At 42.2% G+C, this 12542-nt stretch overlaps 2 protein-coding genes across 2 annotated transcripts; one reads left to right on the plus strand and one right to left on the minus strand.

Moving 5' to 3' along the window:
* Positions 1 to 301: 301 nt before the first annotated feature.
* On the minus strand, positions 302 to 12493 carry LOC146458216 (diphthine methyltransferase-like). The gene is made up of 9 exons (XM_085090992.1): positions 12226 to 12493; positions 10657 to 10707; positions 10100 to 10184; positions 9483 to 9565; positions 8999 to 9153; positions 8396 to 8468; positions 7897 to 7962; positions 7030 to 7202; positions 302 to 953 (listed from the first exon to the last, which is right to left on the minus strand). The coding sequence occupies exons 1-9, from the start codon at positions 12423 to 12425 to the stop codon at positions 718 to 720; spliced, it is 1122 nt and encodes a 373-aa protein (XP_084947118.1). The 5' UTR covers positions 12426 to 12493; the 3' UTR covers positions 302 to 717.
* LOC146458217 (uncharacterized) lies at positions 2412 to 6890 on the plus strand. The gene is made up of 2 exons (XM_085090618.1): positions 2412 to 3771; positions 4769 to 6890. Exons 1-2 carry the CDS (start codon positions 2412 to 2414, stop codon positions 5827 to 5829), a joined length of 2421 nt encoding a protein of 806 aa, XP_084946744.1. The 3' UTR covers positions 5830 to 6890.
* Positions 12494 to 12542: the final 49 nt, after the last annotated feature.

Here is a 12542-nt window from a genome sequence, read left to right on the forward strand (position 1 = left end):
GCAAGCAACTCTAGAATTGTGAGATCTTCCAACAGTGAACCAATTACCGTAAAGAGACCCAAGTAACAACCCCTTCCGCCCAGCCAACAACACCATCCCCGAAGTCGACAGACACGTAATAGATTTAAAACGATAAAACGATAGAAAAAGGAAAAAATGGCCACTTTCCTAACTTCACGCTATAAGTGTATATGGGTGCTATGCGTTTCGCTTCGGGAAAGCGAAATGGAAGATCAGAGATTAATGTGTATAATTTTTCGAATAATGGATTTTAAGAAATAAAATCACAAAACACACTTAACAGTAAATTACGTTTTTATTTGTTGGTAATGAGAACTAGGAAATAAAATTTTAAGACATAAAAGGTATATTTTAGAGAGAACATTCACGCAGAATGCGAGCGATTAAATTTAAGTGAAAAGTAAAAAAAAAACAACGTTTGTCCAATGAAATACGGCACATAAGCGGCGAAGTTTCACTGAATGACTTTTTAAGATTTCTCGGGATTCCATTTCAAGGTATCTTGACAGGTTTCGGAGCTTTTCATTTTGTCGAAGTCTGTCGTAGCCACGAAGGAACATTTACAAATTTTTATTCCAATTCGACCTGGAAAGCAGGGACATCTTTGAACGAGTTCCTAGAGAGTTCTTTGGTGCTCTGTTGGTAAACAAATTAAATTTACATTTTTTTTTACATTAAATAAATAAAAAAATATTGCTATAATTTAACTTGCCATAAATTTAAGGCATGATCATAGAATGAACATGTTGCAACAAGATCTGTATTGAAGTCATAAGCTTGAGAATCTTCCAATTCATCATTTTCTTCCGATTGTTGAGTTGGTTGTTCACGTAATTCTGCAGATGCCAGACTTTTCTTCCTGCACCAATCTGCACCGTAAGCTAAAGACGCTTGCTCGTTATACGACACTGATTTCTTTAAGCATCGGTCTCCTAAGGTCAAACAGAAATAAACCATAATTTATGGTACGGAATGTTATTATTCCGAGGCCAATTGATAGATAACCTAGATAGATAACCTTTATTATAAAACGATGAATATTAAAGCTAAAAAAGCTCGTTGGTTATTTGTGCTAAAAACTAAACGTCTACAAAACTAAAAAAATAGGAAATCTACTATGTCAATAAAATCAAATGTAAACGAATTCTTCAAATCTAATACTACAAGTGGATGGAGATCAGTCACCTTGAAGTTAAAATCATTGTAAATGGCTTAAGATTTAAGCTTCCACCTAAGGTCGCTGTATCTAGTCCTGTTTGCCAAGCCATTATGTTTGTTTATCACATTGTTCCAAAGGATTGAACTTCTGTTGATCCAGAATTAAAAATTGAACAAAGATCATTTCTAATAATGGAAATTAAGGGCCGCTTATTAGGCCATGGTTTAAGGCAATCAATATACCTATTTATCCGTTTATCATTGTCATTGGATGATTGTCATTGGATAATTGAATGGCTGAGAGCACAACCGACTTAAATACATTATCAATCAATGCTGTTCTTGACTCAAAAGCTAGTTAAAGTGTTTGTGTGTGTTTTTTTTAAAGTGACTCTAGTGCTGCATGAGGTAGAGCTTGAACTGATGCAGTCAAAGTATTTACGGAATAATGGAATTTACAGGAACCTAGTACATTGTTCTTGAAAAGGCATTACTTGTTGTTACTTTAGAATCAATCCTGCTTTAAATCAACTAATTCTGGACAAAAGTTAAAAATTAAATAGGGGCTTCAAGTGGTGTTGAATGACCCTAATCACCTCAGAAATTCGCATTTAGCTAGAAAGAAAATCTCTTTGGCAAAATGTCCACTTAAAACTTAACACTGACAAACTAACTTCTTTCATTTTGGAAGGGGCAACTATGTCATAAAAAATGCCAAAAAGGTGAGCTTATTACTCAGTTAATTACCCAGCTAGTTACCCAGAGAATCTGTTTTCTTTGTGTAGAAGTGAGTCTGCCCGAAAATGAGTAATAATTAGATTTTACGGACAGATCAGTAAAATATTGTTAATGGAACGTGACTCGCGTGCGTTACTCGTTCTCAGTAAGCCATTGATGGCGCGTGGTTTTCAATAGAGCTACTGTGTAGTCATGCTTCCAAGGTCAGCAAAATCAATAGTTTCGTTGTAGCTCAGCTCACAACATTATGGCTTTGTTGTCCTTAGCTTATTGTAACATTTACTTGCATTGGCCGAAAGTATTAAGGCCTCATTCATAACTTGTTAAGTACACGTGTAAAGCCAAGCTGCTGTATAGTACAGCTTAAACTACTGGCTAAGTAAGCAGACACTGTCTAGCTATAAAAGCCCAAGCAAACTGTTCAAGGTTCAATTTGCAGTTCTGTTGTGCAGTGTACTCAGTATTTGCTCTCAATTTGTCAAACGTTTTTTACCATGGTTCGTCCTCGCGTTGCTTCGACCACCAATCGCTCATCTGCCCAACGCGAAGATCTTTCAGTCCTTTCAAGCGAGGTCCTGCAGCTTCGCCTTCAAGCCCTGAACCTCCCAATAACTGGCTCTAAAGGACAGCTCCTCGCCCGTCTCAAGACAGCCTTGTCAGGGACCACCGGTTCTGTCCGTACTCGGAATCTAACAGCGCGGGGAAAGACAGGCAAATCTCGCCAGCGAAGAGCGCCTCGCATTGCTGCAAGTCGCCGGAGCGCCGGGCAAATTCCCGACCGTCCAGAACGAAGCGTAGAGACTCCTGAACACGTCCCAGAACAAGGGGACAGCGCCCTATCGGACAACGCCTCATCCTGTTCGATTGAAGATATGTTCGGGCAGGACGACCCAGAACCTGTTACTCCTGCACAACAGTCCTTCAGTCCGGCCCAGCGAACCGCCATCGAAGCGATCGTCACTGAGTCCGTGAGCAACGCTTTGGTGGCCTTCCGCGCGCCCGAAAATGGCCACGTTTCGCCTCCACTCGACCAACGTTCCCGTGCTCCTGGCATGGCCTCGCCTTTGGGTCTGACAAGGCCAGTGGACCGCCATTTGGAGGACAAAATACTCCGCGAAAACCTCGCCGAGCCCAGACTGTCTGCTTTGACTTTAACAAGTCCTCCGGCTGTCGCCGCCGCAACTGCAACTACCCGCACGTGTGCCGCCGCTGCTATTCCAGTAGCCACGCTGCCCCAGCCTGTCAACAGCCGTCGTCCACCAGCCCCGGTGCCTCCAAATCCTCTTCATCCAGTGAGCGCGGCAAAAAGTAAAGTGGAGCAGCTACGACGCCATGTGACGCCACAAGTATCCTCACCCATTGACATTTACCGCTTAGAGTTAGAATTAGCTAATCACCCTGATAAAACTTTTGTTTCTAATCTGCTTCGCATGCTTAGGGAGGGCGCACACATTGGTTATTCTGGCCCTCGCGCACACCGGGTTTCCCCTAATCTAATCTCTGCTGCCCAGCACCCTGACGTAGTTACCTCGAATTTGCGTAAAGAGGTTACCCTTGGCAGGGTTGCGGGCCCCTACCCCTCACCGCCCCTGCCTAACTTTCAATGCCACCCTGTGGGTGTAGTCCCCAAAAAGCACTCAAATGAATGGCGCACAATCTACCACCTCTCCTATCCCCAAGGGACTAGCATCAATGACTATATCCCGAAGGACCCCTTTTCCCTGAGCTATGTTCGGGTCGACGACGCCATCAGTATCCTTCAGTCCCTGGGGAGGGGTGCCTTCATGGCCAAGACCGACCTCAAATCGGCTTTTCGCTTGATACCAATTCACCCCCACGACTGGAGCTTGCTGGGTATCTTCTGCAATCCCAGTACTACGTCGACATGTTCCTTCCCTTTGGTCTCCGCAGTGCGCCATTCCTCTTTAATCAACTTTCCGACGGGCTTGAATGGATACTTAAGAACAACTACGGTCTCCAGCATGTTATTCATATCCTAGATGACTTCTTTATTGCGGAACAGTCACAACTGTCCTGCCTTTCTAGCTTTAGTACCCTACTACGGGTTTTCATGTCACTTAAGGCCCCTGTGGTGGCGTCTAAAACCATAGGACCCTCCCAGGTAATTGAATTCATGGGAATTGTCTTAGACAGCGTACGCATGGAGGCCCGCCTGCCCCAGGACAAACTCACCCGGATAAACGAGCTCCTATCCTCCTTCCAAAAACGCCGTTCCGTGCGCCTAGTGGAGCTTCAATCACTCATTGGTACCCTCCAGTTTGCGTGTAAGGTGGTGGTCCCGGGCAGGACTTTCCTTCAGCGCGCGATCAATCTGACTAGGGGGGTCCCTAGTCGTTTCCATCACATCAGGCTTAATAGGGAGTTTTTCAAGGACCTCGATATGTGGAAGGTTTTCCTAACGAAATGGAACGGACGTTCCTTTTTTCTGGAGTCTTCCACTACCCCATCCCCGGCCCTGGAGCTCTACACCGACGCAGCCAGCACAATAGGTTTTGGCGGTTTTTTCCAGGGAAAGTGGTTTCAGGGCCGCTGGCCACCCCACCTGCGTTTAAACAAGGGGCAGGGCATAAGTATCGAGTGGCAAGAGTTGTTCCCTATTGTCGTCGCCTGTGCTATATGGCACCCCTTTTTCGTGGGCAAACGCCTTCAGTTTTGGTGCGACAATGAATCGGTGGTATCTATTATCAATTCTGGGCATTCCAAGGCACCCCGTATCATGGATTTGGTCAGGTTCTTAGTTCTCATTTCCATGAAACACAATTTTTTGGTGCGTGCTCGCCATGTCCCAGGGGTCTCAAATGAGATTGCTGACGCGCTCTCCCGCTTTCAGATGCAGCGTTTCAAGGCCCTCGCCCCCACCGCCGACAGGAGTCCTTGTACCATCCCGCCTTCATTAATGACCCTTTGAGGGACGAGGTCCTGACCTACGCCAGCTGGGGCCTTGCCAAGAGCACAAACAGAACCTACAGCTGCGGGGAAAAGCGTTTCTTAAATTTTTGTCTAATGAACCGTCTTATAAGTCCAACCGGGCACGTGCTTCCCGCCTCTGAAGGGACACTTGTTTATTTCGCATCCTATCTCGCTAGGTCAGTCCGCCATAGCACCATAAAACTTTACTTAGCTGCGGTTCGCAATCTCCACATTACCGCCGGGTATAATGACCCTCTTAAGGGTAAGCTTCTTTTGCGTAAGGTTTTAAGGGGTATTCTCCGTTTTCAGGGTGAGAAGAAAATCCGTCGCCAGCCGGTGACCCCCCGCATGCTTTCATCAATTCGCCCCGTCTTGCAGGCGTGGTTAAGTCCCCGGGATTTTTCTATGGTTTGGGCAGCTTTTACTTTAGCGTTTTTTGCCTTTCTTCGCTGTAGCGAGTTTACCTACTTAGGTGTACGTAAGTTTAGGCCTCATTTTGACCTTTCAACGGATTGTGTAACCTTTCAGCCCAATCTGGCATGTCCGCAGTATATGACAGTTCAACTAAAATCGTCCAAAACCGACGTCTTTAGGCACGGGCAGTCCCTCACTGTAGCTCGCAGCTCTTCTACAATCTGTGCAGTCATGGCTATGCGGGATTATTTTCTCTTAGCAAGGCCACAAACAGGACCACTTTTCTACTTCCAATCGGGACGCTATCTTACCCGGGGCGTTGTTTCCCACCTGCTGCAAGACAGCGCAAGGTTTGCGGGTCTTCCCTACCAATGCCTTAAGGGTCATAGCTTTCGTATCGGGGCGGCATCGGTTGCCGCCGCTGCTGGCTTGCCAGACTGGCTTATAAAAGTGCTTGGACGCTGGTCTTCCGACTGTTACCAGCTTTACATCAGAACTCCGCAGTCCGTCTTGCACTCAGTTGCTCCCAAGATGGCGACCGTTTCGGGTTGTTTTGCTCCTAATTGAACTTATTTCTTTTTCCTTTGCTTGGGGGGATGCATTGCCTTGCATGCATCTGTGGCGGTTAAGTCTGCGCAGCGACTTTCCCCAAGCTTGTTCGCGTCTTTGCTTTTGTTTATCGCCTGCTAACCAATACTCTTGTCCGATCCAGCACGTGCTGTCTACCATTCAGCTCGTAGTGCTGGGGAGATAAGTGAGGTTATTTTTGTCACGCAAACCGGAAGTCGCATTGACTAACCTACCGCAAGGCAGTGTTCCCCTCAATAACGCCATCTTGAGTCGTTATCTTTGTTTGTTAAGTATTTCGCGTATACCTTAGTGCATATCACTGTTGCGCTACGTTCCTCGGGAACAGTGACATTAAATTAGATTTTACGGACAGATCAGTAAAATATTGTTAATGGAACGTGACTCGCGTGCGTTACTCGTTCTCAGTAAGCCATTGATGGCGCGTGGTTTTCAATAGAGCTACTGTGTAGTCATGCTTCCAAGGTCAGCAAAATCAATAGTTTCGTTGTAGCTCAGCTCACAACATTATGGCTTTGTTGTCCTTAGCTTATTGTAACATTTACTTGCATTGGCCGAAAGTATTAAGGCCTCATTCATAACTTGTTAAGTACACGTGTAAAGCCAAGCTGCTGTATAGTACAGCTTAAACTACTGGCTAAGTAAGCAGACACTGTCTAGCTATAAAAGCCCAAGCAAACTGTTCAAGGTTCAATTTGCAGTTCTGTTGTGCAGTGTACTCAGTATTTGCTCTCAATTTGTCAAACGTTTTTTCCCTCCCACCCTCCCATTTGCGGATGGGTTGTTTGCGTTCCTTGCTTTAATAAACTAGGGTCACTCCCGCGTGGTGCGGTTAAGTCTGCGCAGCGACTTTCCCCAAGCTTGTTCGCGTCTTTGCTTTTGTTTATCGCCTGCTAACCAATACTCTTGTCCGATCCAGCACGTGCTGTCTACCATTCAGCTCGTAGTGCTGGGGAGATAAGTGAGGTTATTTTTGTCACGCAAACCGGAAGTCGCATTGACTAACCTACCGCAAGGCAGTGTTCCCCTCAATAACGCCATCTTGAGTCGTTATCTTTGTTTGTTAAGTATTTCGCGTATACCTTAGTGCATATCACTGTTGCGCTACGTTCCTCGGGAACAGTGACATTAACTACATTTTTAAGCAAACATTTTAAAATACTATGATCATATTTTTACCATTGGTATTAGTGAAATTGAGGATGTGGAAGCCCTCATACATGCAGGCTGTCAACATTGTGTTGCCATGAAGTGGGTGCCATTTGATGCGCCACACCCCTCCCCCAGGGTGTGATGTACACAATGGTTGCTTCATGGTTCTGGTGTCCCAGATGAGAATGTTCTCGTCATAGCTGTCCAGTGGATAACAAACAGGAATTGAAATCTATCACCACAACAAAGCATATATAATATAGTAAACTATCTAGTTTAATCATAACTATGAAAAAAGGAGCAGGGATGGCACAGTGGTGTGAGCACTCACCCTCCACCAGTGTGGCCCAAGTTTGATTCCCAGTGTTCATGTCATATGTGGGTTGAGTTTGTTGTTGGTTCTCGTCCCTGCTCCGAGGGTTTTTCTCCGGGTACTCTGGTTTTCCTCCTTCCACAAAAACCAACATTTCCAAATTCCAATTTGACCTGGAGACAGTGGATGAAAGAGCCACTCTGTGGAAGCCACTGACATTCACATTTATTATTTTATTATGTATTTTATTTATATCGTAAATGCAAAGTTTCAGCAGCAGAGCCACAAAAACAGGAGCGTCTCTCTCCATTTTCCTCATGACTCATTTTGTGGTTTGATGCCTTGGTGTTAATGTTGTAGGTTAAAATGAATCCAGGTTAAAATGATTTCAACCTAGGTTGATCTGTATTTTCCTTTGTTAAGTTTGGGTAATTTACATCTGAAACAAAGGAAAATACAAATCAAGCTAGGTTGAAATCATTTTAACCTGGGATTCATTTTAACAAACAATTCCTCCAGCCATATGTAATCAGGCTATTCTGTAGGATGCCAACACACATACACAGGACCAGCTTTCTCACCTGCCAGTGGCCATGATGTGCTCATGACAAAGATTACACTGAACACTGCTAACACCCATGTCATGTCTGCAACATAAAAAATATACATAATAAACATGAAATTAAGAGTCTTTCAACAAACAGTGGGTATAAACAGGTCTAATTCAAACAGAAATGGTCACAGGTTACTGATAAAACTAATGTATCACAATGTATTACTTACAAAAAGATAAAAAGATAATTTTTTTGATATCTGAATCTTGATATTACACAAATTATCCATTAAAAAAAAACGTAAAACACTATATGATTTAGTTCATTTGGTTAGCATTCGCATAACCAAAATAATATGAACTGCTATTACATCAAACAGAAAAATATAAAGTGCCAGTAATTAGTAAACCACTAGACTAACCACAACACATGTAAGATTACTGTAGTAAAACAAAAATATTGTCATCATCAAGAAATTTCTTCACATGCATTGATCCTCATTGTTTCATTTCTTTACATCACATACCTTTTACTTGTGAATGTGGGCTTCTGGCAGTCTGTTCTTGTATCCCATCCTCGCAGAAGGCAATCATCTCCTCCTGATATAATATGAACATTTTTACATTTTAATTAAATAATATTAAAACATCAGAATATGATGACTTTCTGATAACAAATAATACAGAGGTACAGCTGTCTATTGGTGAGCATGCATGTCAAGCTTCGCGCTTGGGCCATAAAACAATGAAAAAAACACTTGGTCCATAACTTACAGTACAGACCTCGAGCTCGGTTAGTAAGAGGTATAATTTTATGCTTAGTTTTAGAACATCAGTTGATAATGAATAAATTTCCCTTTGATTTGGACATTCAGCCGCAATGATGACCTCAAGGTAAAGACCTAATTGCAACTTCAGTCTGCATATTCATAAACTTGTACAAACTAGTTTAATTTTTATTTTTTTCTTTGTTCCAGGTTATTGTAAAGGATCTGAGACAAGGGACAGTATAGAAAAATTTAACTGGTTTGAAAATTTTGAAAGCCAAAACAAATTTAAACCCCACTTGATGTACAGAAAAATCACAGAATGTGCCAGGCATTTTATTCTTTTGTAATTAGGCTGATAACCTGAATATACAATGGCAGAATTCCAAGCATTGAATGCTGTGATCCAAGCCTCATACTTGTGTCCTGTCCATTGCAAAATTTGGCAAAGATTACAGGTACCTTCATGAAATTGACATAAACTGATTTGGCCTGCTGAGTCGCTGACTGCGACTAGACTAAAAGAGAGAAACAAACAAACATTTCTCTTAGTGTAAAGCTGTACAGCAAGAAATGAGATAAAATAATGCTGCCTAATAACAGCAGCCATGATGAAACCTGTTGCAACCTGTCTGTTTGAAATATTTATGGTATCACATGAAGATGGAAGATTTTGATGAACGCCTTAGTGGGGAATGATAATCAGTCAAAATATACGCATTCACTAATAAAAGCACCTTAGTAGAACTTTTGGATTTTGGCACTACATAAAACATTTTAATAAAAAAAATAAATAGTTAAACAGAAACAATAATTGTTATGAACAATGTACACATGACAGCCACACCTGTTTCCATCTTTTGATGACCAATCCATTGATAAACATAGCTTTTCAGGACTGGTAATGTAACTTGTACTTTCAACTAATTTCTACAACATTAATGACAAAATATGTATCAAGTCAGTCTCACAAACAGAAATCTCCTTTAATCTTTACCCCCCTCCCCCCGATGTTTATATGCACATTCTTCTCATAGTCATTGGTCTGCATAAACTTGTTATAGTATTAGTTGGGAGAATGTGTTGAAATGTTGAGGCATTCTAGTTTTGGTGATGATTTTTGTTTACCGGTAACTCTCATGACCTGGCAAAGGGCGGATAATTTTATCCACTGGATAGTTCGCTATCTGGCAGATAAAATGTGTGCAAGATTTTCACGAACTCCTATAGTTTGTGAATAGAGTAGAAGGATATATCAATTTAAGAATGGGATTGTGTGGAAAACTTGCCAAAAGCACTGGTTGGAGTACATGTATGTGCTCCGCTGGATAGCGACTTATCTAGTGGATAAGCAACTGGGGGCCTGTATTATATGATCGGGCCTCAAGGGTTAATTCTTCCTCTAAAAGTGATGGGGGACCACTTGTTATGTATTTTGGTAAAGGTTACTTTAAGATAACATACCTTTTCTTTAAGGACAAAAATCTTCAATTCTCCATCTGAAGTAACACCACCAAGAACAGGGCAACCATTTAACGAAGTTGATGACCTGGGACAAACCAACAAATATACTAGTAATAATCATGGATTAGTAAAGTGCATTCGATCTCATGGCATCCAGACCAAAGCGAGTCAACCTGCGGGACTTCACTTAGCTCTTGCATGAAATCGAGGCGAGTGGTCAGCCAGTCCAAGATGGCACCCAAACCCTGAAATCACACAGCATCCAGAAAGAAGCAACATGAATAGTATGCGTTCTCCTAACGTCAAACACAACAATAGCACTAATTCCAAAAGTAGGAGACCAGGGCCCAAACTTATCAGTACTGACCATAAATGACTGACCATGTTTATATAGCTTATACTTTTCTTGTGTGATGAATCTTGTACGGTAGCCTTACTAATTAACCATGATGAGCTGCTAATTTGTTAGCTCAGCTGCTTGAGTAGCAATTAACTAAAAGCTGCAAACTGCAATGATTTTGACGCAAAAGACATCTCAGCTGAGCAGAATAACTTACCATTTGGTATCTAAAACTCCTCCTGTCTCAAAACTCTGTAGTTTCTCCAACCTGAAGATGGCAAATTGAAACATCAGGTAATGAATCATTAGTACTTGTGCTTTCTCAGAGGATTTGTTAGATTTTCTCCAAATTTTATTTCGTCAAGAATTCAAAGTAAGGATAATAAGCATTAACTAGAAGGAAAGATTCTCCGAGTTTAATCTACGCAAGCAGACTGTTTGCATAAAAACCTGAAAAAGTTCAGGCTTGAACAGAATTTCAACCCATGACCTCTGCGATGCCGATGCAGTGCTCTACCAACTGAGCAATCAACTCAGTTGATTGCTCAGTTGGTAGAGCACTGCATCGGCATCGCAGAGGTCATGGGTTGAAATTCTGTTCAAGCCTGAACTTTTTCAGGTTTTTATGCAAACAGTCTGCTTGCGTAGATTAAACTCGGCTGCCAACTGGGAGCTGGTCATGTTCTGAGTTCACAATATACCCGTGAAGGATGAATGAATATGAATATATGTGTAACATGTGTAACATCCACATGTATATGCACTGCGGATGAAAGATTAATAGAAGAAAAGATTCTCGCACTTATCTACACAAGCAGACTGTTTGTGAAAAACCTGAAAAAATAAGGATACCCTCAGGTATTTGAACAATGTGAATTTAATGTTAGACCCATGAATGGGGCACGGGTTTGTTTTCTAGAGGCTCAGATTTCCTGAGGATATGCAAAATAAAATATTAATAGAGGTTGCTAGCCTTGGTCGTTAGTCCCTGGAATGTTAAATGTCAGAACCCGGCAGAGACACATTATAACTTTTACCGTCACTTTGCACTTGTGATTGGAAGGGAAAAAAATGACTGCTCACAGACTAATTGACACGAGTGCGCATTGAATATGAGATGATAGATAGCCAACGAGTTGTGTAGTACTGAGTTGGCTACTATCATCTCATATCCAACAAGCGCGAGTGGAATAATTGTTTTATTAAAACAGTCAAGAAATATTGCTAGGTCTTCCTGATTTCCCTTTGCCAGATCAGTCAGAAGACAATTTGATGATCTATTTCTCGGGCATGGTATAATAGGCCATTTTACAGTTGTGTGTTAAGTGACCTGGCCTTGGATTGGAAGCGAGGCTGGGGGTGACCTTGTTTTGATACAAACCTCACCGCTTTTCATATGTAGATCATGCTGTTCTTATGCAAACTAGTTTGCATTTACACATGAAAAGTAGTGAGGTTTATATCAAGACAAGGTCACCCCCAGCCTCGTTTCCAATCAAGGCCAGGTCACTAAGCAAACAACTGTAAAGTGGCCTATTAAATGGCTCAAATACCATGGCCACTTAGCCAATCAAATCCATGGAATTGCATTATACAATGATCCAGTTTTCAATAACAACGAGTATTCTTTCCAGGCCAGAATCCGGGTTTTTTTTCCCAAGAGACATGAAGAATGGGAGGTAGTGGCCTAGTGGGGCTATCTTTAGAGTTATTTAGGGCTGACTGGAGTATTGCGAAGAACGCAATGAATTGAAAGCGACAAAATCAGAATGCATTGTTTTCAAACCTTCCAAGCATTTCATCGAGATAATACAACTGCACATTGCCAACTCGCACGTCAGGCGCACATTCGTCATCTCGGCCCTTTTTCTCGAGTAACTGATACGTTCCACAGACAAGATAGCTTTCAAAGCCTTCCACAGGGCACCATTCGACAGTATCCGCGTAATAACCTGTGTCTAAAGAACATAAAGTCTTTGTACACATTTCAACTCACCAAAACAGTCGAGGAAAGCAATTTTCTACCAGGCGTTCCTTACTTATAGAGCTTGCAACGCGGAAGATACTTCATGTGAGAATGGCATATATGCATCCACTATATGC

This window comes from Pavona decussata, unplaced genomic scaffold (genome assembly GCF_977016875.1).
Source record: "Pavona decussata unplaced genomic scaffold, jaPavDecu1.1 SCAFFOLD_233, whole genome shotgun sequence".
Taxonomy (NCBI): Eukaryota; Metazoa; Cnidaria; class Anthozoa; order Scleractinia; family Agariciidae; genus Pavona; species Pavona decussata.

Excerpts from the sequence above, each read along its gene's own strand:
- LOC146458216 (XM_085090992.1), bottom strand. The coding sequence starts at position 12,425 with ATGTGTACAAAGACTTTATGTTCTTTAGACACAGGTTATTACGCGGAT. Across the intron at positions 9,154-9,482 it reads TCATCAAAAGATGGAAACAG|TCTAGTCGCAGTCAGCGACT; the intron begins GTGTGGCTGTCA and ends TCTCTCTTTTAG. Across the intron at positions 8,469-8,998 it reads TTCTGCCATTGTATATTCAG|GAGGAGATGATTGCCTTCTG; the intron begins GTTATCAGCCTA and ends ATATTATATCAG.
- LOC146458217 (XM_085090618.1), top strand. The coding sequence starts at position 2,412 with ATGGTTCGTCCTCGCGTTGCTTCGACCACCAATCGCTCATCTGCCCAA. Across the intron at positions 3,772-4,768 it reads CCACGACTGGAGCTTGCTGG|ATGCAGCGTTTCAAGGCCCT; the intron begins GTATCTTCTGCA and ends TCCCGCTTTCAG.